Genomic DNA, 23,664 nt, shown 5'->3' on the forward strand with positions numbered 1-23,664 from the left:
CCCTTTATTAGAACTGGGGAGGACGAGCCGCAGCTTTTTAAAGTCTCAAAGTACATCACAGCCCATTGAAGAAGTAGAAGAGGAGGAGCATGCTGAAGAGATGCAGAAATCCATTGATCCTATGATCACATCAATAGAAAAGGACAGCTTGGAAATTGATGGTGAGTACACAGACGTTTCCATTGTGGATTTGGCAGGTTTATTAAGATACTTCCAGAAATTGTAGACTAGACAAAGAATAGGAAATTAACTTTAGTTTAAAGAATGTTCGGCTTTGCTGGGTTCTGCTGGACTTTAGTTAAAAGTTTGGTTCGGTTCCCTGTCTTGACTTCGTACACCATATCAGTCAATGGCGACCTGAATTTTGGTGCTAAAAAATAGTTGTTAAATGGTTACAGAAAAGAGTTGGGCTATGTGCGCACGTTGCATAAATACATGCAGTTACGCTGCGCTTTGTAGCGCAGCGTAACTGCATGCGTCCTGCGTCCCCTGCACAGTCTATGGAGATTGTGCAGGGGCCGTGCGCACGTGGCGTCTAAGAGCGCAGCGCTTCGGCTACTGCCGAAGCGCTGCGCAAAAAGAAGTGACATGTCACTTCTTTCCTGCGCTTTGCCGGCAGCTCCTGCTCTGTCTATGGGAGGAGCTGCAGGCAGAGCGCATGGAATCGGCGCTCACTACGGACATTTCTGCAGCGATCTAAAGCGCACATGTGCTCTTCAGATCGCTGCAGAAATTTCTGCAGGGCTTGTACGCAACGTGCGCACATAGCCTTACTCAGAGTGTCTGAGTGTGAGATCACTTGTCTCCTGTGACTCTCCATGGTGGGAGGAAGGAGGGACATGCTATTTGCCTTATTGGATGTCTTCTCCATCATCGAGAAGCTGTGCTCAGTCCCCTTCTTCTCCGGCATTGTCTCACAGAATGGCCCTGTCCCGCTCACCCCTCGTCAGCTAGTTGCACAGCTCCACCTTAGACAGAGTTGTGTTTCTTCCAGCCGGCTGTGGTGTTTCTTGCAGGTCTCCACTCCTTTTTCCCATTTTGCATTTGTTGGACCTTCTCTCTCCACTGTGCTCTACGTTGGCGGACACTCTTCAACATGGGTTGGCACTCCCTCCCGTTTGTGTAACTGCTCGAGGGCTGGACAGTTTACTTTTATCTTAGTTTTTGTTTGTCTCATGGTCAGTGTGAACATGCTCCTACACTGTACACGCATTCCAACTTACACTCCGGCTTATTTTTTCTGATTTCCTAAAATCTCTATTCTCTAAACTACTAGATCTTTAGTAGATAAAACAGTGATTTTTTGAAAATGACAACAAGCATCTCTGTATGTGACAAATCACTGGATTCAGGGTCTCTGCCCCTACATCATGTTATTCTCAGATAAGGTTGCAAAACCCGGTGCCAAATTTCCTTAAATGATATGCAAATGAGAATTGAAAAGTTTTGTTACTACCGTATTTATTTTTTTACCTGTTGCATATCATTAATGTTGAGATTTCTATAATTCCACAACTTTTTTTCCTTCTCTGTGCTGCAATTTCAAAATTGAGAAGTGTAAATTGACATAAAAGTAGACATACGGGAAAATGGTGTCCTTTTTAGTCTCTGTTCGGACCGTTTATTTAACGGTATAGGAAAGTGCAGCAGACTGTGCCGAGAGTCGCAGATAGAAAAAAAAAAATGAACACCTTTTCTTTATAGTGTTCCAATGGTGGGTGCATGCCACTACATCTATTCAGATGGAGACCACTAACGCAGGAAGCATCCAGCCTTGGATAGTTTGGATACATGTGTTGTACTTTTCTGGGATTTCTTGGATAACTTCTGAGTAGGTTCATAATAGCCTGTTTTAAATGAAACATTATGTTCCTATATCTATTATATAAAGCTCAGTGTATGTGTGTATGTCCACTAAATATGAATTTGCACCGTTGCATTTACAATCACGAAATTTTGCACAGACGCCTCATGTGACTCGGGGAACGTCATAGACTATGTTTTGACGGGAAAATTTAACCGCGCGCTTTACAGTTACGCTCCAAAATCCTGCCTCTATTAAACTGAATGGAGGTGGGAGCTACAGGTTATTAATAGCAACTGTCAGTGGTTGCTATAGGAACAAAATAAACTGTTAGTATAAGAAGCTTATGTGTGAGGTAATAAGATGTTAGTGGGGAGACAGACAGACAGACACAGACAGACCTGGAGAGAGAGACAGACCTGGAGAGAGAGACAGACCTGGAGAGAGAGACAGACCTGGAGAGAGAGACAGACCTGGAGAGAGAGACAGACCTGGAGAGAGAGACAGACCTGGAGAGAGAGACAGACAAAGACAGACAGACACACATATAGAGACAGACACAGAGAGAGACAGACAGACAGACAGAGACAGAGATGGAGATAGACTGATACAAATACAGACAGAGAGAAACAGACAGACAGAGACATTGACACAGACAGACAAAGAAAGACACAGATAGAGACTGGGAGAGAGACAGAGAGGCAGTTACTATCCCGGGCAACGCCGGGTACTACAGCTAGTCATATAATAATTGTAGTCCAGCATACCATTGTCCTTCCTTGTGTAGAGCTAGAGGAGGTATTTGGTGGTCCACACTACAAGGGTGAAATTCAGCTGTTCTTTACCATTAAAGGGCTCTGTTTTATAATAAAGCAGAGCACATAAATCTAAATTGTACATATTTTTCCCTTTATTAGAACTGGGGAGGACGAGCCGCAGCTTTTTAAAGTCTCAAAGTACATCACAGCCCATTGAAGAAGTAGAAGAGGAGGAGCATGCTGAAGAGATGCAGAAATCCATTGATCCTATGATCACATCAATAGAAAAGGACAGCTTGGAAATTGATGGTGAGTACACAGACGTTTCCATTGTGGATTTGGCAGGTTTATTAAGATACTTCCAGAAATTGTAGACTAGACAAAGAATAGGAAATTAACTTTAGTTTAAAGAAGCTCTGCCATAACTATTGGAACATTTTCAATACCTCTAATACAACTAGATAAGCGATATTTACTTTATACTGTGAAAAGCTTGACAATTCAAAAAGTTTATTTTAAAAAGAATCTGTGTAAGTAGGATCAAGTAGCATGTAATTTCCGAGGTAATTTCTGGTACTTTTCCGACTGACTGAGGTCCTATGCATTTTATTTACTTTTGTTTGTTTCATTTTGTAGATGTGGACACATGCTACACTAATGCAGTGTATTTGGGCATGTAGGTCATAGGAAGCTGAATAAAATGATACCTTGATATCTGAGGTTTTTCTCCAGACAAGTGTGTTTTTCTTAATATGAGAATGAGCTGTTTAGATCTGAGGGCTGGAGACAGATCTCCCTGAAAATCTTCCTCCAGGACTTATTTTAAATGAAAAAATGGCATTACCAGTGTGAGACATGTAATGTATGACATTCTGCTCTCCTGATCTACATGTCTCACACTGGTAAAACAGGATAGGACACATGCAGACCGTTTCCACATTGTGTATTGGGGAACCTCTCATGAAGCATATATTAAACCAGAGAACAAAGAGAGAGGAGAAAATACCCCATATAAGATATTAAAGGATACACTTCAAATCTTGGTCAGGTGAAAAAATCATGAACAGTCTTTATTAAATACAAAAAGATCCAGATAAAATAACACCAGAGCAGTGATCCAGAGATTTACAAACAATTACATGTATAACCAGGTAAGAGAATAAAAACCCAGAGCACACAAAGAGGCAGTCAGGTCAGAGGAATCACCATGAGAGGAAACCGCATATTAGAATCACATATGTGGAGAAAAACTCCCAATGAGAAACCCATGTGGACATATAATACGCTGCATAGTTTACTTACTCATGGTAAAACCTCAACAGACCGAGTGCCACCGCACACCGACGCGTTTCGTATCTTCCTCAGGGCAGTGCGATATGATGTGTGACGGGAGGGGGCCATTTATATCTGTCATAATGAAGAAAGCCATGCCTGGCGACCATTAAGGTCGCGTGCAGAGGCGGGGTTTCGTCCGGAGCGTGCGTCATCGGGCAATTCCCGGAAATGACGCGGGTAACAACAACACTGTCGTCACACTGAACCCGCCCATTCCGCTTCCGGAAGCCGTCATCATGACACGCTCAGGAGGAGACCGCACTGCGCACGCGCACCACGGACGCGGCCATCTTTATCAAGGGCACAGAAAAGGGCAAAATGTACATGGCAGGTATATAGCAGAAATATAGCTATATTAACAGGAAGCAAATCTGAAACAGACACTAGTGATACAACACAGGCCATCATATGTTATATTCAAGCAAAAATAGATATAGATATGATAACCATTATGGTTCATCACACTCCGCAGTGACATCACAAATATACAGTATATATAGGAGTAACATTATGCTCATCCATAAGAAGATAGCAATAAGATGTCACAAAGGTGTTATCCTGATGTTTCAGATTATAGATGTAATCATCCAATAGAAGTACATATCCATATGTGACACCAAGATGATGAGAAGACATACAGAAAGGCTCTCTCCCGGTCAGAGATGGGTGAAAAAACTAACAATACAAATAAAAATATGAAAAATAATTAAAACAAGAACACACATCATTAAAAACAAACAGAGAAAGAGCGGCAAAGTCATATACACGTCAGTTAGGGTTTATAGGAACGGGGCGAAGGATAATTTTTCATTGAGCCCAAAGGGTGTCATTGTCCCCAATGTAACAATCCAACGACACTCAAGTTTGGCTAATTCCTTTTTATGGTTGCCACCTCTACTTCCCAATTTTAATTTGTTGATCCCTCTTACTTTCAAGGAAGAGGGGTCGCAGGCATGATATACCTTAAAGTGTCGGGGGATGGTTTTCAAGGACTCAAGATCAGACACCTCCTCCGCAGCAATGATATCCCTAACATGTTCACGCACCTGGATGCGGAACTGTCTGGATGTTAAACCTACATAGGTCAGTCCGCATCCGCATCCGGCTGCGTAAACGACATATTCTGTGCTGCAGCTAATGAAGTGTCTGATATCAAAAGTCCTCTTCCCATCCACCGACACAAAGGTCTTTGCCCTCACGATGTTGCGACACGACAGGCATGTTCCACAAGGGAAACATCCCCATCGAGGTGGTCCAATGTTGAAAGGAAGAGGATTTTTGGGAGCATAGTGGCTCTGTACCAAATAATCCTTCAGGTTACGGTTTTTGCGAGCTGTCAACGCTGGATATTTGGGGAGTGCCAATTTCAATGCTGGCTCCGTCATCAAAATAGGCCAATGTTTACGTAATATTCCCCTAATACCCTCCCATTAATTATTATATGTTGACACGAAGCGTATGGTAGAATCATAACCTTTTTTTATTATTTCCTTTATGAACAAGGAGTTGGTCTCTAGGTGTTTTTTTTGGCTCTACCATAGCCTCGTTTAATGTCTTTAAGACTATAGCCTCTGTCCCTAAACCGATTTTTAAGGTCAAGTGCCTGCTGTTCGAAAGAATGTTCCGTAGAGCAAACTCTCCTAGCACGCAAAAACTGCCCCGTTGGGATTGCTCTAATAGTGGAGGGCAGATGTGCTGATGACGCGTGCAGAAGATTATTAACAGAGGTTTCTTTCCTAAAAATTGTCGTCTGGATCGTCCGATCAGGCAAAGTCATCACCTTAATATCCAGGAAGTCAACCTCTATTGGGTCCCATTTGTAGGTGAGTCTGATGTTTAAATCATTGCAATTGAGGAATGTGATAAAGTCCTGGAGTTCAAGATCGGTTCCCCTCCAGAAAATAAGGATGTCGTCAATATATCTGAGCCAGCACTGCACTGGGGAGGCGGCGCAGGCCCCGTCACCGAGAACCTCTCTCTCCCAATGCCCGAGAAAGAGGTTGGCGTATGACGGGGCGCACGCCGCGCCCATTGCAGTGCCGCGTTTCTGGAGGAAGAACCGATCCTTGAACAGGAAAAAGTTATGGGTAAGTATATATTCCAACAGCTCCAGGACAAGATTCTGTATCTCAACATCCCAATTGCTCATCCTAAGAAAACACCTCGCGGCGGCCAATCCATCACAGTGCGCAATACATGAGTACAAGGACTTCACATCAACAGTTACCAGCAACACACCACTATCAAGTGAGATACCGTCAATCCTTCTCAGGACATCCGAGGTGTCCCTGACAAAGGAGGGCAGCGTTTCAACTAAAAGATGTAAATAAAAATCAATAAACTTACAAACATTCTCGCAAAGCCCTCCGATTACAGAGACAATCGGACGTCCTGGAGGACAGACAGGATTTTTATGTATCTTCGGTAATAAGTAAAAAGTGGGTGTTACTGGAAACTTGATGTGAAGACCATCATATACTTTTTTAGTAATGACACCACGTGAAAAAGCCACCCCAAGAATGTCCTCTAGTTCTGACTCAAATCCTTTTATGGGGTTACCAGATAGAGGGCTATAGGTCTCCCGATCTCGTAATTGCCTAAAGGCCTCACGTTCATAAAGATCCGTGGGCCAAATAACCACGTTTCCCCCCTTGTCCGCAGGTTTTATCACAACCCCCTCCAACGATTTTAGTTCGTTAATAGCTTTTTTCTCTCTTATGGAGAGGTTGTGACCACCAATTGGTTTTTTGAGGTTTCAAAGGTCCTCTAGAACCAATTTGGTGAAAATATCAACCTGCGGACAAAGGGAGGAAGGCGGAAAGGCAGTGGAACGAGGAAAGATAGAGGTGGGGAATTTACCTGAAGGGGCACCAGTGGACTCATCCTCAAGCTCCTTCAGAATTTTCAGCACTTCTAGATCTTCCGGTGTCAATCCCTGGGTATCTATATTATCTTTTGAGTGAAGTTTACATAGGATCAATTTTCTTGCGAAGAGCTGCAGATCTTTAGTCACTGTAAAATAATCCAAATTAGTATCAGGGGCAAAAGAGAGACCCAGACTCAAAACATCAATCTGAGTTTTGGTTAAACTATGTTTAGATAAATTGATTACCTCCAGCAGTTGTTTAGTTTTTTTATCCTTAGGCTGAGGAGGAGTCAGTTTCCTTTTCATCTGGGGATTTCTTTCCCCCTGATATTTAGATCTTGTTTGTATTCCAAGTCTCTCCGCAAATTGGTCACTGAGGCCACGTACTGTGGGTGTGTCATCTTCTATGGAAGACATAGATGAAAAGGAACCAGAGCGTGACCCCACATTTCTGTTTTTTCTTTTTGGGGCTCTCTTCCATCGATAGACAGTACCATTCTTATAATCTGAGAGGTCTCTCTGATATTTTTTAGTTTTAATACTTGTAATGTCCTTTTCCCACTTAGAGAAATCCTTCTCTATTTCCACATTGAGAGATGTCAATTTCTCTTTAGAAAGGCACTCAGTGAGTTTTGTTTGGATACTATCAATCTCTAATTCAACTTCCTTCAGAGTGCTCGCATTTTGACCCACAAGTAATTTCATGAACGTCATGGAGCAGCCATTAGAGGCCTCCTCCCACTCTTTTTTGAATTTATCCTCTTTTATTTCAAAAGACACACTGGTAATACCCCTTTTTAATTAAAATATGACCTGAAGGTCAATTCTTAGAGAGATCTTTGTCCGGTCCACAGATCTTAACAGCTCATTTACATGTTAAGGAAAACTTGGATTTCTCAGGAACCATTTAATGATTTCCACTGTGAGGAGCTGGCTGTGGACTAAAGACTATTGGACCAATGGACGTAGAGCGGAGTCCATGTCTCTAAAGGCTGCTTTACACGCAGCGACGTCGCTAGCGATGTCGTTGGTGAAAGCACCCGCCCCCGTCGGTTGTGGGTCACGGGTAAATCGCTGCCTGTGGCGCACAACATCGCTAGGACCCATCACACGTACTTACCTGCCTAGTGACGTCGCTGTGGCCGGCGAACCGCCTCCTTTCTAAGGGGGCGGTTCGTGCGGGGGCACAGCGACATCACACGGCAGCCGTCTAATAGAAGCGGAGGGGCGCCAAAAGAAAGTGACGCCCACCTTGTTGCCGGAGGACGCAGGTACGGTGTTGTTCGTCGTTCCTGGGATGTCACACGTAGCGATGTGTGCTGCCTCAGAAACGACGAACAACCGGTGTCCTACAACAGCAACGATATTTGGGATTAGAACGACGTGTCAACGATTAGTTGAGTATTTTTAATCGTTAGCGGTCGTTCGTACGTTTCACACGCAACAACGTCGCTAACGAGACCGGATGTGCGTCACAAATTCCGTGACCCCAACGACATCTCTTTAGCGATGTTGTTGCGTGTAAAGCCCTCTTTAGGGATTCAGCCTTTTTCCAGCATGGAGCGCTGATTACTTCGATCTTTGTTGTGTTTTGTTATATATTTTCTTGCTTGTCAGTTTGAGGTGCACAATAAAATGTTAATAGATTGGAAAGTGAGACGTTAGAGACGGTTTTCCGAGCCAATAGTCCCATTATGTGGATGGAGATGGTAGACCCAGTATAGTCGTCACCAAAGGGGTCTCACATGCAGTCCCAGGTGAAGGGCTCGGCTTCAGTAAAATACCTCCACCAATGCACAGTTCACATTGGGGGGAGGCGTTTCCAAGGGGGGGCAGCTTGAGGTCCTTAAGACACTGACAAGAGGGTGGGGGGTTGTTGCTGAATGCAGCTAGATACACGGTCTACAGTCGGGATATCCATCCACTGGAGGAGCATAGGCTGAGACTGCAGACCATACTGACAGTAAATACAAAAGGTGTGGGCTAACCAAAAGTTGGGAGCCAGTGGGTATTGCCTGATTTGGAGGCATTGGAACTACTTGTCCCAGGTTGCGATCTTGTGGACTTGGGGCACTTTGTTTTGGCCATCTACCCGAAGTTGCTGTCAAACCATGGACAGAAGAATAAAAGTAATTGCATCGTTAACCTGCCTAGTTGATACAACCCACAACCTCAGATCTTCACATCCACACACCCATAGGCTTGAGTAGGTGAGGGGCATTTGATTTGCGCGTCAAATCGCAGCATACTGCAATTTTTTTTCCTCATGCCAACAGCCCTATAGACTATACTGGGTACGTGTTGTATCTTATAATGGGTACGTGTTGCATCCCTTAAAATACTGGAAAAAGCACATATGGGAAACATGGATCTCTTAATGAGGCCTAGCATAAAACCCTGATTTAAACAATAGGTCATTTTTTCACTCATCCATGACAGCACAATTGATAGGGAGCATCTGCTATTCTAAGACAGGAAACATACAGGATAAAAGTGTGGTATCTCTCCCACATATTAGTTGATTTCCTGTCCTTGACAGGGGAACCTTTGTGGAATAGCGGTACATCTCAGCAAGAGGAAGAAAGTCTCTCTCCCAGGCCTTGCTGGTCAAATCAGGCAGCGACTCCGTCCCTGCTTCGGCTGGTACAGACCACCTGAAAGCGACACATTAGTTCCAGGGGGGCTTGACCGATGTGCAGGCATGAGTAGCAGCACCATTCCTTATAATCGGCCAGCTGCTGCACGTCCTGGGTTTGAGCCTGCACAATGCGTGCTCCTGGAAAGCACACCCTGATGATGAGCATACCGTTGACTTTTACCCAGAGGTGATAATGTTTCACTTTCGGGATAGGACCGGAAGAGACGTCATGGGAGGGATGGGCTGTGTCTGGCTGGTCCCTCATTTAAAATGCGGCTACACCCCCAGGAAAATGGCTTTTTTGCTCCATCCTAATCTCTCTAGCTGGATTGAGCAGCAGTGGTAGCCCCAGCAGGAGCGATCCAAGCAGCAGCCACATCAACTACGATGTGTCAATGGCATTAGTGTTTGCTCAATGGAAAAATTTGCATCAGGAGAGACAGAAGGATCAGTCAACATAGCCATAGCTCTAATAAAGTAAATCCTGACAGGATGAATCCAGAGCCTCCAGAGGGGATCTATCTGGTGACATGGTTCCTCCTTTTAATTTGTGATCACATTTGAGTGGTAAGTGATCTTTGCGAAAGTTCACTTTGTTTTAAGGCTTCTCTTGCCATTTTATTGTCAAGGAAAACCCAGGAAATGCATGTCGAAGTCTAATCATAGGGAATGTGCTCTATGTAGGGGGATTGCCCGATTCCTGGCCTAAGAGACTTTGTCAGTCCCGTATTGAGGACCATGTTTGTGAAGAATCCCCTAAGGCTGGTTTCACATCAGCCTTTTTTTTGCCTTGAGGCAAAAAAACGCAAACTGCATGTGACTGGATCCTGTCGAATTTGAGTTAAACGCATGCAAACGCAAGTGTTATTTACTGGATTCTGTGACTTGCAGTTTGAGTCATGTCATGTATTCGGGGAGTGAGCTGAATGGGGCTGGGTGGTCATTAAAGTCATGTGATCGGGAGTGAGCTGAATCTGCCATGACAGCGTGGATGCAGCTCTGGACGAGAGAGAGAGTGAGTTAGGCCTAAGCCACACGGTGAGAAAAACGGTGCGAGTGGAGTGCGATAAAACATCGCATTCTAGTCGGACCAATTTTAGCCTGTGTGTCAGCGCACATAAGCGACTATTTTCTCAGCTCTAATCGGACCGAGAAAACAATTGCAGCATGCTGCGATTGTAATGCGAGACTCTTTCTCTCGCACCCGTTCAAGTGTATGGGGCGAGAGAAAAATCGCACTCCACTCGCGGTACACCGGTATACCGCAAGTGCAGAGCGAGAATCGCAATAGCCGGCTACGGAGGAGAGAGGGAGATGAATCCCTCCCTCCCCTCCGTAGCGCTGGCCTGCCCCTCCTCAGCACCGGCCCGCCCCCCGCAGCTGAGGTCTGCTCGTTCAGTCGGACCTCAGAGTCGCAGGGACACTCGCATGACACTCGACTCTGCTGTACTGCCAGCGTGAGCCGAGTGTCATGCAAGGATCGTACTAGTGCCCCATGTGGCCTAAGAGTGTGTGTGTGTGAGAGTGAGAGAGTGATATTCAGGACATGTTCTATACAGCAAACAGGATCCTTCCTGCAGCATACAACCACAACTGTTTAAACCGGATCCGGCGCCCATTGAAATACATTACAGCTACTGCCGCAATGTACAGGTTCCAGTGAGTTGCAGTTTTTGGACGGAGGTGAAAAACCAATAATTTGCTTTTTTGATAAAAGGTAAAAAACTGCAACTCACTGGATCCTGAAACTACCGCATGCAAACACATGTTGCCGCAAGTCCATTGGCATTGCATTGAGCAGACAACGGATCCGGTAAGATGCGTTTTGCGTTTTTTTGCCGACCGGCAAAAAAACGCTGATGTGAAACCAGCCTAAAGCGGGCTTTACACGCTGCGATCTCGCTAGCAAGATCACAAGCGATCGTATCCGTCCCCCGTCGGTTGTACTACACTGGCATATCGTTGCCCGTGTCGCACAACCTCACTTACCCCCGTCACACGCATTTACCTGTCCTGTGACGTCGCTCTGGCCGGCGACCCGCCTCCTTCCTAAGGGGGCGGGTCGTGCGGCGTCACAGCGACGTCACACGGCAGGCGGCCAATCGAAGCGGAGGGGCGGAGATGAGCGGCCGGAACATGCCGCCCACCTCCTTCCTTCCTCATTGCCGGTGGAGGCAGGTAAGGAGATGTTCCTCGCTCCTGCGGTGTCACACATAGCGATGTGTGCTGCTGCAGGAACGACGAACAACATCGCTAACATCCTGAAAACGATTTTTTGTTTCAGGACGACCTCTCCACAGCAAACGATTTTGCCCTCTTTTGCGATCGTTTCATATCGCTCAAGTGTTACACGCTGCGATCTCGTTAATGACGCCGGATGTGCGTCACAAACAACATGACCCTGACAATAATTCATTAATGATATCGTAGCGTGTAAAGCCCGCTTAACTTCGCCTCAAAATTAAATTTCATCATCAGTGCGAGGTCAAGAATTCACTAAAATCCCTCTCTCATGGAGAGAAAGAAAGGGTTAGGAAGGATAGGAAGTCTAGAATATCTTCCATTCAGTTTAGACGAATCTGAGAAATTAGAGGGTGAATACATGACCCAAGATTCCTCCCCTTCTACATCATCCTCGGATAGTTATACAGGAGGGCGTCATTGCTTTCCTGTGGAGGATACGCAGGGCCGGCGTCAGCACCCGGCAAACGCGGGCAAATGCCGGGGCCCTGGAGAGCCGGGGGGGCCCACTCGGCCTCGTCAGTTCTCCTGTCCCTTGGCCGGGGCCCACTCGCCTTTACAGTTCTGCTGCCCCCGGCCGAGTTCCGGGGACCGCAGTCCTCGGCAGCAATCTGCGGCACCGTCACTTTAAGGTGCGCAGACATCCTGGTTTGAACTTCATCTGTGGGCGGAGCTACTGCCTTCTCAGTCCCACAGATGAAGGAGGCGAGCTTCTGTCTGGCTCTGTGTGGGCCCCCTCTCCACCGTGACCTAATCGGGTAAGTGCCCTCCCCGCCTCCCCATTATGGGCCCCCGTGAGCTGCTTCTACCCCCCCAGATGTATGCCCTGCCAATTCCCCCCGCCGATGCCGCGGGTGCTGGCCCCGCCGATGCCGCGGGTGCTGGCCCCGCCGATGCCGCGGGTGCTGGCCCCGCCGATGCCGCGGGTGCTGGCCCCGCCGATGCCGCGGGTGCTGGCCCCGCCGATGCCGCGGGTGCTGGCCCCACAGAGCAGCAGAGTTGTGTGTGTTTGTCTGTATGTAGCAGAGGTGTGTGTGTTTGTCTGTATGTAGCAGAGGTGTGTGTGTTTGTCTGTATGTAGCAGAGGTGTGTGTGTTTGTCTGTATGTAGCAGAGGTGTGTGTGTTTGTCTGTATGTAGCAGAGGTGTGTGTGTTTGTCTGTATGTAGCAGAGGTGTGTGTGTTTGTCTGTATGTAGCAGAGGTGTGTGTGTTTGTCTGTATGTAGCAGAGCTCTGTGTGTGTGTGTCTGTAAGTGTATATGACTGTATAGATTTGTCTGTTTATATGTATTTTTGTGAGTTTGTCTTTAAATATATATATGTACGTGTTCGTATCGGTGTCTGTGTGTGGATGGGGCCCACTGGGACTCTTCCGCCCGGGGCCCACAAAAACAAAAACCTGGAGCCGGCCCTGAGGATACGTATAGATTAGTTAAGGCATTAGATCCACAATGGGTATCATAGAGTAGAAAGCCCACAAATCCGTCCAAGATACCATGTTTGAGGGCCTAGAACAGAGGAAAATTTTGACTTTCCTGGTAACGAAAAAATCCAGGCCCTGGTCAAAAAAGAGTGGAAGAGGGGCTGGCTTCCCTTCATCTTTTAAGAGAAAGTGTCCTTTTAATGAGGCCTTCATTGCATCTTAGGAAATTTTCCCAAGTTAGATTTAGCGGTTTCAAGCTTCCAAAAGATTCAGCTTACCCTTTGAGTGTATGGGGATGCTTCAGGATTCCCTGGATAGAAAGACAGAAAGCTTTCTTAAGGAGTCTTCGGTGGCAGTTCTGAAATCAGTCATCTCAGCAACATGTATTGCCAGGTCGCATATTTTTTTTTTTTTGCCTGGAAGGTCAACTGAAGGATAAGGTGGCTAGGGACAGTATTTTGGCTACAGTTCCATTGATGCAGGGAGTAGCAGCATTTTTATCTGACGCTTCAGTTGATTCGGCAAACCTATCAACCAGATAGGCGGCACTGTCTAATGCTGGCCAAGGGATATGCAAGCACAGCTACGCGCTATCCCACGTGAAGGGGAATTCCTGCTTCATTGCGTTCCACCTCCCCCTGATGAAATGATCCTACACTAACGATCGTGAAACGTATACGTTGGGGCTCTCTCTAGGGGGTCCTCTCTGCTGCTCTTTCAGGCTTGTATTTGCACTTTATGGGTATGTTTACCTAACTGGCTGGGCTTTTGCCCTTTACTGGTGTCCTTTTTAACTGTTCACTGGCATCCACCCATTATTATTTGGGTTAAATCTTTTTTATGTAGCATTGATCCTGCTTGTTTCATGTGTATCTGCTATTGTAAAGTCTATTTTACCAGCACTTCTGTATAAGTAATGTTTACCAGACTCTCTGCTACTTCAGAGTATACACAATTTTTTTCACTTTACGTAGTGATTTATCCATGTGTAACAATTATTGCTGTTTTTTATGACTCATCCATGTGTAACAATTGTCCAAATCCTATCATGCTAGATTTATATCGGGTGCCCGTGCCTATTCTTATGCTGTGATGCCTGACCCAGCCTGTCAGTTTCTTTATTTGTGCTTTATACTACTTTTATATGTGTATTTGTATTTTTTATACAATACCGGCCTGATTTGCCGCTGATTCTTATGTGCCAGTTGCTCCACAATAAAATATCCTTGCACTGTACTCCTTGTCCTCCAGTTCTTACTCTGTTTTGAGTGTGCTTTCACAGGTGCCATGTTTTGGTCTTCCTGTGTTTTTTTTTCACAATTTGGTCATCTTGTATACTACTTAAACAACTTAGGTTGACTCCTAAGTCTAAAAAAATCGAGACTAAAACCCCTGAGAGTGCAAGTCTTTTTAGGCCTGATGCCAGACTCCAGTAATCGGGAGTGTCCCCTTCCAGAGTGCAAAATAGAAAATATATACAGCCATGTTTTAGAGACAGTAACATTTCCCAGCCATGTCTCTGAGGAGGGCTATGTCATTGCTTGGTACTTGGATATCATGTATCCCAGCAGTGTTATAAACCCAATTTCATACCAGAGAATTGCAGTGGGACTTGTTAAGGAACAAAGTTACCATGGAAGGGAGGATAACATTATTTCTGTTAATGACCTGGTCCCTTCTATGGTGGTTGGAAAGGGAGTATCTAGCCAGAGGGGAACCATGGATAAACTAGATTTTGAGGATGGCTGCCACAGATGTGAGTCCCAAGGGCTGTGGAGCCCATTTACAGGATCACCTGATCCAAGTAATATGGAAAAATGAAGAAAAGTTAGTTTCTTCAAACATGAAGGAGTTACTGGCAATGGAGTACGCCATAAAAGAGCTCCTATCCTCCTTGCAGGGTTATCATGTAAGAATATATAACAGGAAAAGAAAACTGCAAAGCAGACTTTATGTGCCGCAATCAGCTGTAGGGAGACTGGTTAATAAACCAATCAATTTTCAATCAGGTTGGGAACATGTTGTGCCTGCCAGATATAGAACTTTTTGCAAACAGGCAAAACAGAAAGGTGCAAAGATATTGTACTCTGAATCCCAGGGAAGATGCTAATGTGGTGGGCGCCTTCTTGGGCAAATGAAGTTTCAATATAACATATGCTTTTCCATCGCTATTTCTAATTCCAGCAGTCCTGAGGAAGATCAAGGATGACAGCGTGAGGGTCATCATGATACCACCGATCTGGCCCAAGAGGCCATGGTTTCCTGGTTAAGAATAATGTCAGTCACTGAACCTTTGGTGCTGCCAGAAATCCCAGATCTGTTATCCTAAGTGTCAGTCCAACATCCTCAGGCTGCCAGACTACATTTAACGGTGTGGAACTTGATAGGTCACGGTTAAGCGTGTGAGGGGTTTCTCCTAACCTAATTTCTACTCTCCTCCACAGTAGAAAAGCAGTCACCACGTACATCTATGGTAGAGAAAATTCTTGGCCTCCTCAGGAGCAAAGCTAGTAGACGAAGTACCAGTTAATTCTTTTTTTGAGTTCCTTCAAAAAGGTTTACAACAGGGAATCTCAACTAGCACCCCTAAGGTTTAGGTATCCGCTCTAGGGGCCCTCTATAACTGTGATCTGGCAGGTAGCCAGCCGTTGGGTTTCCCGGTTTATTAAAAACCTGCGCTAGATGAAAACCAATTCCTAGACCAAGTGTACCTCCTTGGCATTTAAATTTGGTGTTGACAGCCCTAACAGAATCTCTCTTTGATCCTATAAAGTCAGGAGCTAAGGGGTTAAAAAGCGCAATAGGGTCTTATCCAAAAGATATGTCAATGACCTGCAAGGATAACTTGCTCATCTTGTTAGGTTGTGGTAACCTCAAGACCAGAGACTTTTGATATGATTGGACAGCTGCAGCAGATTCCACGTACTGCGGGTCCAACGATATCCGGATGGAAGGAAATTGTGGCAACTTCCATGGTGCTGTCAATGTCACTGAAAGTTTTAATATGATCATATTTTGAATTGTTCTACACTTTTTCAGCACAAACTGAGACCGGTGATTTCATAACAAGGGTGAATGAAAAATACGTCATGGTATTTACATTACCCACCCACCCAACCCCCTCTTTACATGTGGGGGTGAGCACAATTTCATTTTTAGGATAATTACACGGAGTGAAAACAAAAACAAAAGAAGAAATGTGGTTTTGATTCTCATGCTCTGTAACTCAACTGATATGTGGGAAAGGTACTGCCTTTTTATCCTGTAGGTTGTCTTTGAGGGGTGGATCCTTTTTTCTTTGTGGTGCTGTCATAGGTTCTGAAAAATCTCAGTACCGATGAGAAATTACCATGACATATTTCCGTCATATTAGTGCAATCAAGCTGAAGACCTTGTTTTACAGTGTACCAAACATTTTAAGTTTATCGTTCCCTGATGATCTTTCAGATTTCAAGTCCAGGAGATGTGTCCTACTTAAGCGGTTCTTGTTCGCCCTAGACCAGGGGGTCTCAGACTCAGTTGGTGATATGGGCCGCACATAGAAAAATATTTTTATTTGGGGGCTTGCATTCTTTGCAAGACAAAGTGACATTTTAACTAATATCATATCGGGTTTTTTCTTATATACCTTTTGGATTACTTTTTTAATTTTTCGCCTTTTTTTTTTTGTTTTAAATATTTTAAATGGCATTCCTTGTATGGGTTATGGTACACTTTTAAAGCTTGAATCGTTATGGATGTTACAATAATGTGCACTTTTTTGTTAATTTTAGTTGATATATAAAAAAGCACTTTAAAGGTAAAAATTCCATGCTTTTTATTTTATTTTTATTTATTTATTTTTTTTTTAACATTTTCTCCCCTTGGAAGTAATATTTTACAATTCCCACCATATAGTAGTTTTGAGCAACATCTTGTGGTAATTTTCCCATGGGGTCCTCTTCTTGCAGTGATGTCCCCATCCTGGTCTCCTTCATATAATAATGTGCTCCATCCTGGTTCCCTTCTTGTAGTAAGGTATAGTTCTGCTGAGAGTGCTGCGTAGTGCCAGCCGTTCATTGAAATTAAATAAAGCGCTGACTACTGCTGCCCCCTGCACCTGCCGTGATCGCAATGGGGTCCATGGGCCTGCGGGCCGCAAGAAGAAACCCGATGGGCCACGTGCAGGCCACGTGTTTGAGACCCCTGCCCTAGACCAAGCTATTTGTAACATCGTATCAGGACATGTATAAATGTTTTTGCATGACTTTTGAAAGCATACTTTACCTGTTTACACAGGTTTAAATTTGATGTGTCACTTTATCTATTGCTCTGCTTTTTCCTGTAAACTGTAAGGACACTGTAACCCACCTAAGAACGCCTGTGTGAGGCAAACCCTGGGATATGAAGATGAATTATGACTTCCAGTCATAATCGCTCTCATCACTCCATGGCAGTGCCCCCTCCCTTCTTGTTCTCAATGTCCACCATCTGGGAAGGTGTCACATCCCACTTACACCTCCAACAGCCATCTCCTGTGATATGGAAATGAGATGATGTGGGAACAATGGACACAGGATGACTCCCTGCCGTGACCCTGTAGTAGGGGCTGCTATCTAATTAGCAAGGCTATGGAAGTATCCAGACAGAACGACTCCAGTAAAAAATGGTTCATATCTCGCAAGCCATATTTCCGATAAATATGGCAACCATAAAAATGGTGTCTCCGCATGCGGACGATGCTGGCACACCCTTTTTATGGGAGCAGGACCTGGGGAAATACCCCAGGCGTGATATCAGCCAATTGGGAACTAGTAGACAAGTCACGAGTCCTCTCATTCTGTAGCTAAATTCATAGCTGTCACAATGAGAGCGTTGGCGTCCGCCTACGACGCTCCCAGGCCAAGTTATGGCCATATTCCATGTTGTGGATTTTGTCCATAACTCCAGCCAGGGGTGGAGCAGTGCTCCCTCTGAGGTCACTAAGGTAGGAGGGGACCTGGATTTGCCCAGGTTGATAACCCTACTTCGGCCATTTTCCAGTGTTCTTTCGCTGGGGGTCACGTGCAGGAAACATCTGTGGGAGTTCCTAGAAACCTGGTCTACAGCGCCCCCCTGTGGCCAGACGCACAAGGTAACTGATTGAATTGCATACCTGTTTGTAAACCATGCTTTATCTGTAACTGTACTCTGACATATGTATATTCTGTAGATTCCCTATTGTATATATTGTAGTTTCTAGTGTGCTTTAGGCTGATTAAATTATATAATTAATCTTGGGCTGTTCTGTTATCTCGATCTTGAATCCCACGTCTGTGTGTTCGGCTAATAGTTACCGTGAAGCGGTTGGTGGCAGCGAGTTGTGCCAAGGATTATTGTGGGGAGGCCAGTGAGATTCGGGGAGGTTTTATATATTCCGCCCGCGGAGGTCGGGGGAATATATACCCTACTCTCACTGGGGACCCTTCAATAATCGGCATAAGTAGTATAGCGGCCTCCTTGCTTATTGTCGGGCAATTCCATAATTGGCCTGACTATAAGAGGGGCGCTAGAGAGCGCGTCACGTGCTCTGTCTGTCGGTCGGGAGGTATAAAGGAGGGGTGACCCCCACTTGTTACCCCCCGATTGTGACGTACTGGTAGCCAGCGCGGGGGATTTCTGAGTGACCCCCCCGGTGGTTTGTGACATATTGGTGGCAGCGGTGGGATCGAGATAATAGTGTGTGTGAGTGTGAGACCCATACTCCCAGACACTAAAGACTGCCTGCAGCAGCTGTGGCTTCTGGGGTCTTCAGACTAGCTCAACACTAGAGTGTCAGAGTGCAGATACTGTAAGGTGTGTGGAGGCATCAGGTGTCAGTTCTGTGTCAGTGACCAAAAGTCTGCAAGAATGGCTGATGGCACCAGGAGCAGAGCTATGCAACTGGCCAATGCTAAAGCAGGAGCCGAAGAGAGGGAGGACGGTGCTGTGGACAGTAATGAGGAGGTTGCCCACGAGTCCTCCAGGAGCTCGACGCCAGAAAACAGCTCTGCAGAGGACATTGCACAACCTGGCACTGCTGGACAAGATGAGGAGCAGCTCACCCAAGGGTCCTCAACGAGCCAGATGCCAGCCCTCCGCTCTGCAATGGACAGTGAATCACCAGGCTCCGCAGCGGGCCGCAGATCACCACGTGCCATTCCACCGAGCCTGGGAGGCTCGGATAGCCTTCTTCAAATGGCTATGGCCCTTCTCCAGGCTGGAGACCGGGAGGGCTACAGGGAACTCATGGCAGAGCGCAGGGCAGCGTGTGAGGCTGCGGAGCGGCAGGCAGAGCGGCAGGCAGCGCGTGAAGAGCGCCAGGCAGAGCGTGAGGCTGCGGAGCGACGGCAACAGGCAGACCGGGACCACCAGCTGCAGCTAGCTCAGCTCCGGCCCTCATCAGCCACACGTGACCTTCAAGACACCAAACTTCCAAAGGTCCGTGTTGAGGACTTCCCAGTGCTGGAGAAGGATGGAGACTTGGACTCTTTCTTGACTGCTTTTGAACGGACTTGCTTGCAGCACCATCTGGACAAGGACCAGTGGGCCAAATACCTGACCCCCCGTTTAAGGGGTAAGGCCCTGGATATCCTTGGGGACTTGCCTGCTGAGGCAGATCAGGGCTACGACACCATCAAGCGGGCCCTGATCCAACAGTACAACCTCACTCCAGAGTCCTACCGCAAGAAGTTCCGGAGCCTACAGAAGGGACCAAAGGACTCCTGGGCTGACCACAGGCGGGCACTTGCCCGAGCTGCCGACCACTGGACCCAAGGCCTGCAGCTTTCCACCGGACCGGAGATCCTGGACTTGTTCATCACGGAGCAACTCTTGTGGAACTGCCCTGAGGATCTCCGCCAGTTCATCCGAGACCAGAAGCCAAAGGGGTCCACGGCTACAGCTGCCCTGGCCGATGACTACACCAACAATCGGGCTCCTGAGGCCAGGAGAGCAGCCACCAGCAGCACCTGGAGAGGGGGTAAGATGAATTCTGTGACTGCCCCACCTGCCCCTAGACTGCAGGGGGTGTCCCCCTCAACTCCCCTCTCCAGGCCCGTGGCAGAGCCAAGACGGTGCCACCAGTGCAACCTACCTGGACACTTCAAGGCCATGTGCCCTCAGCGTCCCAAGGCCCCGGCTCCGTCCCCGTCCCAAGGGCCGCCCAAGGTGTATTGTGTGGGTGGGGGTGGTGGTAGGTCCCTGGACAGCTTCCAACCTGTCACCGTCGGCCGGTCTGTGACCATAGGACTGCGAGACAGCGCCTCGGAGGTGACTCTGGTGCGGCCTGAGATGGTGTCCCCCCAAGACTTGATCCCTGGAAAAACCCTCGCTGTCTCCGGGATTGGAGGCATTGACCCGGCGCTGCCTGTTGCTGACATTTATGTGGACTGGGGCGCAGGGCGAGGGGTGAGAGAGGTGGGGGTAACTGATCGGATCCCTGCAAACGTGCTACTTGGGACAGATTTGGGGCAGATAACCTCCCAGTTTGGGCCCCCACCAAGGGCTGAACCTTCAGCCAGTACGGACATGACTCCTGACAATGTTAATGTGTTATCTATGAATGATGTGAGAGAGGGGGGAGTGAACTCTGATATTTCTGCTTGCACAGACACCATAGACACACACACAGCTGCAGCTGTGACAGGGGAGGGGGTCAGAGAAAGGTGTGACGATGCCTCTACAAGTAATCAGCCTGTGAGCTGGGATCTGTTGCCCTCTGCAGGGATAAGCAGAGAGCAGGGTGCTGCAGGGGGAGGACCAGTGTGTGGGGTGGGGGCTACCACAGCAAATGTGGGGTCCCCAGAGATTTCACAGCGGGGTTCTGTTGCTGCAGGAGGGGAACAGGCAGGTGAGATTGGGGCCGGTCCAGGAGCGGAAGTGCTCCCAGGTAAGATCTCGGTGCATGGTTCCCCCACAACCGGGGTGTCAGGAAGCCAGGTAGGTCTGCCTGAACCGGCGACTTGGTCAGGAACGGAGGAGGAGCAGGCACGACCCACGGTCGCAGCGGCTGTGGCCGCTGTCACCCGCAGTGGGAGTGCTGGAAGCCAAGGGGCCTCCCGGAGGTCCGATAGCTCTTCCCCTTCTGACCAAGTGGCAGCCGAGTCAGGCGGAGGCCAGGACACAGGTCCCGGGGTACTGACCGAAGATGTGACAGTCTCGTCGATTCTGGCCACATCTAGTCAGGGGTTTCAGGCAGCGTTAGAAGCTGACGACAGCCTGAAAGCTCTTAAGGAGCAGGCGGCACAGCCTCCCTCGGACTCGGACCCGGAGCGAGTGGTCTGGGACCAAGGACGGCTGTACCGGGCCACGGTCCAGCAGGGTTCACCGGAGGCGTGGCCCAGGGACCGACAGTTGGTGGTACCCTATCCGTTCCGGACGGAGTTGTTGCGGATCGCACATGAGATTCCGATGGCCGGACACCTAGGGATCGCTAAGACCAAGGCCAGATTAAACCAGCATTTCTACTGGCCAAAAATGGGGGCCGATGTGGCTGCCTACTGCCGTTCGTGTGAAACCTGTCAGAGAGTGGGGAAGGCGGGGCCACACCCCAAAGCCCCACTAGTATCTCTGCCAATCATCGATGAGCCTTTCAGGAGGGTGGCTGTGGATCTGGTCGGCCCGCTGGCCATCCCCAGCAGCTCCGGGAAACGCTTCATACTGACGGTAGTGGACTATGCCACCCGGTACCCAGAAGCAGTGGCCTTGTCGTCCATTCGGGCTGACAAGGTGGCCACCGCATTGCTGGAGATTTTCTCCCGAGTGGGTTTTCCCCAGGAAATGCTCACTGACCGGGGGACCCAATTCATGTCCCAGCTGATGGAGGCCCTCTGTAAGCAAGTCCAGGTGCGACATCTGGTGGCCAGCCCGTACCATCCACAGACTAATGGCCTGTGCGAGCGGTTCAATGGCACCTTAAAGCAGATGCTTAAGATGTTGGTCGACTCCCATGGGCGTGACTGGGAGCGGTATCTCCCACACCTGTTATTTGCTTACCGGGAGGTTCCACAGGCCTCAACAGGATTCTCACCGTTTGAGCTCCTGTACGGGCGACGTGTGCGGGGCCCCCTGGCTCTGGTGAAAGAGGCTTGGGAAGGGGATTTGGCCACCCCTGGAGTGTCGGTTATCGAGTATGTCATGCGCTTCCGGGACAAAATGCAGGCCTTGACGCAACTGGTACACGACAATATGGCTCAAGCCCAGGCCGATCAGAAGCATTGGTACGACCAGAACGCTTGTGAGAGGACCTACCAAGTGGGTCAAAAGGTGTGGGTACTGGTCCCCGTACCACAGGACAAGCTTCAGGCAGCCTGGGAAGGCCCATACCTCGTGTACCAGCAGCTCAACCCTGTGACGTACCTGGTCACCCTGGACCCTGCCCGTGGAAGGCGGAAGCCCTTCCATGTGAACATGATGAAGGCACATCATGAGCGGGAGGCATGTGCGCTCCCCGTGCGCAACCTGCCCGAGGAGGGAGAAGCGGAAACCCTCTTGGATATGCTAGCCCAGGTTAGGGCAGGCGGATCCATTGAGGATGTGGAGGTTGGCCACCAGCTCTTGGAAGACCAACGGTCCCAGCTGTGGGCCACCCTACACCCCTTCCGGGGGTTGTTTACCAACCAGCCCGGAAGGACTGACTTGGCTGTCCATCACGTGGACACTGGGGATCATCCCCCGATCCGGCGTTCAGCATATCGGGTCTCCCTGGAGGTGCAGCAACACATGCGCCAGGAGATTGACGAGATGCTGAAGCTGGGGGTGATCCAGGCATCCAACAGCGCTTGGGCCTCGCCTGTAGTCCTCGTCCCTAAGAAGGACAGAACCACTCGGTTCTGCGTGGACTACAGGGGGCTCAATGCTGTCACGGTCGCCGATGCGTACCCAATGCCACGCATCGATGACCTGCTCGATCAGTTGGCCGGGGCTCAGTACCTGACCATCATGGATCTGAGCCGGGGATATTGGCAGATCCCCCTGACTCGCAAGGCCAGGGAACGCTCTGCCTTTATTACCCCATTTGGACTGTACGAGTCCACGGTGATGCCATTCGGGATGAGGAATGCCCCTGCCACTTTCCAGCGGATGGTCAACACCCTGCTCAAGGGACTTGAAGGGTACGCGGCCGCGTACCTGGATGACATTGCCGTCTTCAGTCCCACCTGGGAAGATCACCTACAGCATCTAGCACAGGTGCTCAGGCGGATCCACCGGGCAGGTTTGACCATCAAGCCGGGAAAGTGTCAGCTGGCCATGAGCGAGGTCCAGTACCTCGGTCACCGGGTAGGTGGGAGAACACTGAAGCCCGAGCCTGAGAAAGTGGAGGCCATCGCATCCTGGCCCACCCCCAGGACCAAGAAGCAGGTGATGTCCTTCTTGGGGACCGCTGGGTACTATAGGAGGTTTGTTCCATGCTATAGTAGCCTGGCAAAGCCCTTGACGGACCTCACCAAGAAGAAGCTGCCCTCTGCAGTCGATTGGACAATGGACTGCGAGACAGCCTTCCGGGCCCTAAAGGACGCCCTGTCCAGCCCGCCCGTGCTACAGGCAGCCGACTTCACGCGGCCGTTTGTAGTACAGACCGACGCCAGTGACTTCGGCCTC

The 23,664-nt window shown here is 48.2% G+C and overlaps 1 protein-coding gene across 2 annotated transcripts in view; it reads left to right on the forward strand.

Annotated features, from left to right (window-relative positions):
* Positions 1–23,664, forward strand: part of CEP162 (centrosomal protein 162) — a 307,890-nt gene that overhangs the window by 42,724 nt on the left and 241,502 nt on the right. For both annotated transcript variants that reach the window (XM_075340157.1, XM_075340158.1), the window contains 2 exons: positions 12–161; positions 2,722–2,871. In XM_075340157.1, coding sequence (XP_075196272.1) covers positions 12–161; positions 2,722–2,871 — 300 coding nt within the window. The remainder of the gene's footprint in view (positions 1–11; positions 162–2,721; positions 2,872–23,664) is intronic.

The sequence above is a fragment of the Anomaloglossus baeobatrachus genome, chromosome 3 (assembly GCF_048569485.1).
Source record: "Anomaloglossus baeobatrachus isolate aAnoBae1 chromosome 3, aAnoBae1.hap1, whole genome shotgun sequence".
In the NCBI taxonomy this organism is placed as follows: domain Eukaryota; kingdom Metazoa; phylum Chordata; class Amphibia; order Anura; family Aromobatidae; genus Anomaloglossus; species Anomaloglossus baeobatrachus.